This window comes from Nanorana parkeri, unplaced genomic scaffold, assembly GCF_000935625.1.
Source record: "Nanorana parkeri isolate BGI_ZX_2015 unplaced genomic scaffold, ASM93562v1 scaffold2031, whole genome shotgun sequence".
Classification (NCBI taxonomy): domain Eukaryota; kingdom Metazoa; phylum Chordata; class Amphibia; order Anura; family Dicroglossidae; genus Nanorana; species Nanorana parkeri.
The window spans coordinates 49071-50524 of NW_017308299.1; the positions used below are offsets into that span (position 1 = coordinate 49071).

The 1454-nt window shown below is 56.9% G+C and overlaps 1 protein-coding gene across 1 annotated transcript in view; it reads right to left on the bottom strand.

Annotated features, from left to right (window-relative positions):
• PDPR (pyruvate dehydrogenase phosphatase regulatory subunit) overlaps nucleotides 1-1454 on the bottom strand; it is a 14892-nt gene that overhangs the window by 7395 nt on the left and 6043 nt on the right. The window contains exons 7-8 of the mRNA XM_018572436.1: nucleotides 843-1022; nucleotides 609-733 (exon numbers count right to left, since the gene is read on the bottom strand). Coding sequence (XP_018427938.1) covers nucleotides 609-733; nucleotides 843-1022 — 305 coding nt within the window. The remainder of the gene's footprint in view (nucleotides 1-608; nucleotides 734-842; nucleotides 1023-1454) is intronic.

Here is a 1454-nt window from a genome sequence, read left to right on the forward strand (position 1 = left end):
GATCAGAGGGTTGAGGGATCAGAGGGTTGAGGGATCAGAGGGTTGAGGGATCAGAGGGTTGAGGGATCAGAGGGTTGAGGGATCAGAGGGTTCCGAGATCTGAGGGTTCAGGGATCAGAGGGTTGAGGGATCTGAGGGTTGAGGGTTCAGAGATCAGAGGGTTGAGGGATCAGAGGGTTCCGAGATCTGAGGGTTCCCGAGATCTGAGGGTTCCGAGATCTGAGGGTTGAGGGATCAGAGGGTTGAGGGATCAGAGGGTTGAGGGATCAGAGGGTTGAGGGATCAGAGGGTTCCGAGATCTGAGGGTTCAGGGATCAGAGGGTTGAGGGATCTGAGGGGTCAGAGATTGGACCTTCAGAAGTCACATGACGTAACTGTCCTTTATTCGGAGCACGTCGGTGAGATTCCCATTAGCGGGGCCTATTATAAAGGATTGGACTCGATACCGATGGTGGAAATATGAGTCCGGAGCCGGCCGCGGGGGAAGGGGCCCCTCAAAGTGCTGCGACTTCATAACAGACAGAACTCTCCGGCCGCTGGATTCCCGGAGACGCAGACCTGACCCAGAGATGGTCACATGACCAGATCTGCGTACCCTACATACTTACGCATGACCTCCATCACTCGGTGCCGCAAGAAAGTCCTGCTGCTCTGGAGGGCCCCAAAGCGCTTGATGTCCAGGGGCCACACGTTATCTTGTGGGTAACCATTGACCATCCATTCCGCGAGGAACCTGGAGGAGAAGAGGAACAAACATCACAGCTGGAATCTCATCCATCGGACATATTAATGACCTCACTGGATGGACAGGAAATGGGAGGGGCAATACAAGCGGTACGCACCTGCCAGCTCCGCCTCCCAGCGAGCAGCCCTGAGAGTTCATCCCGGCCAACACGAAGTACTTGGACAGCGTAGGGCTCTCGCCCATCACACAGCGCATATCGGGGGTGAAGGACTCCGGGCAGCTGACCAGGCGTAAGATCTCCAGCGCTTCCAGGGACGGCATGCGGCGCAGCAGAGCGCTGAGTAGAGGTTCTGCGAGCCAATTAGAGAGGAGTTACAAAATCCGATGGCCAATGCCACAACTCCCATCTCTCCCCTCTGCCTCGGCACCCCTCCCCCTCCAAACTCCTCCCTCTGAACTTCTCTCCCTGCACCTCCCACTATGCCTCAGCACACCTCCTCCTTCACTCCCTGCCCCCACCGAACCCCTTCCCTCCAAATCCCTTTCTCTGTGCCTTTGAACTCCTCCCCCTCTACACCCCCTGAACCCTAACTCCTAAACCCCAACAATCCTCCTCCTCTGCACCCCTCCCCCTGCATATCCAAATATCTTCCCCCTCCAAACTTCTCTCCATACCCCTCCCACTATGCCTCAGCACCCCTACTCCTTCACTCCCTGCCCCCACCTCTGCACCCCTTTCTCTGTGCCTTATGCACTCCTGCCCCTCCTA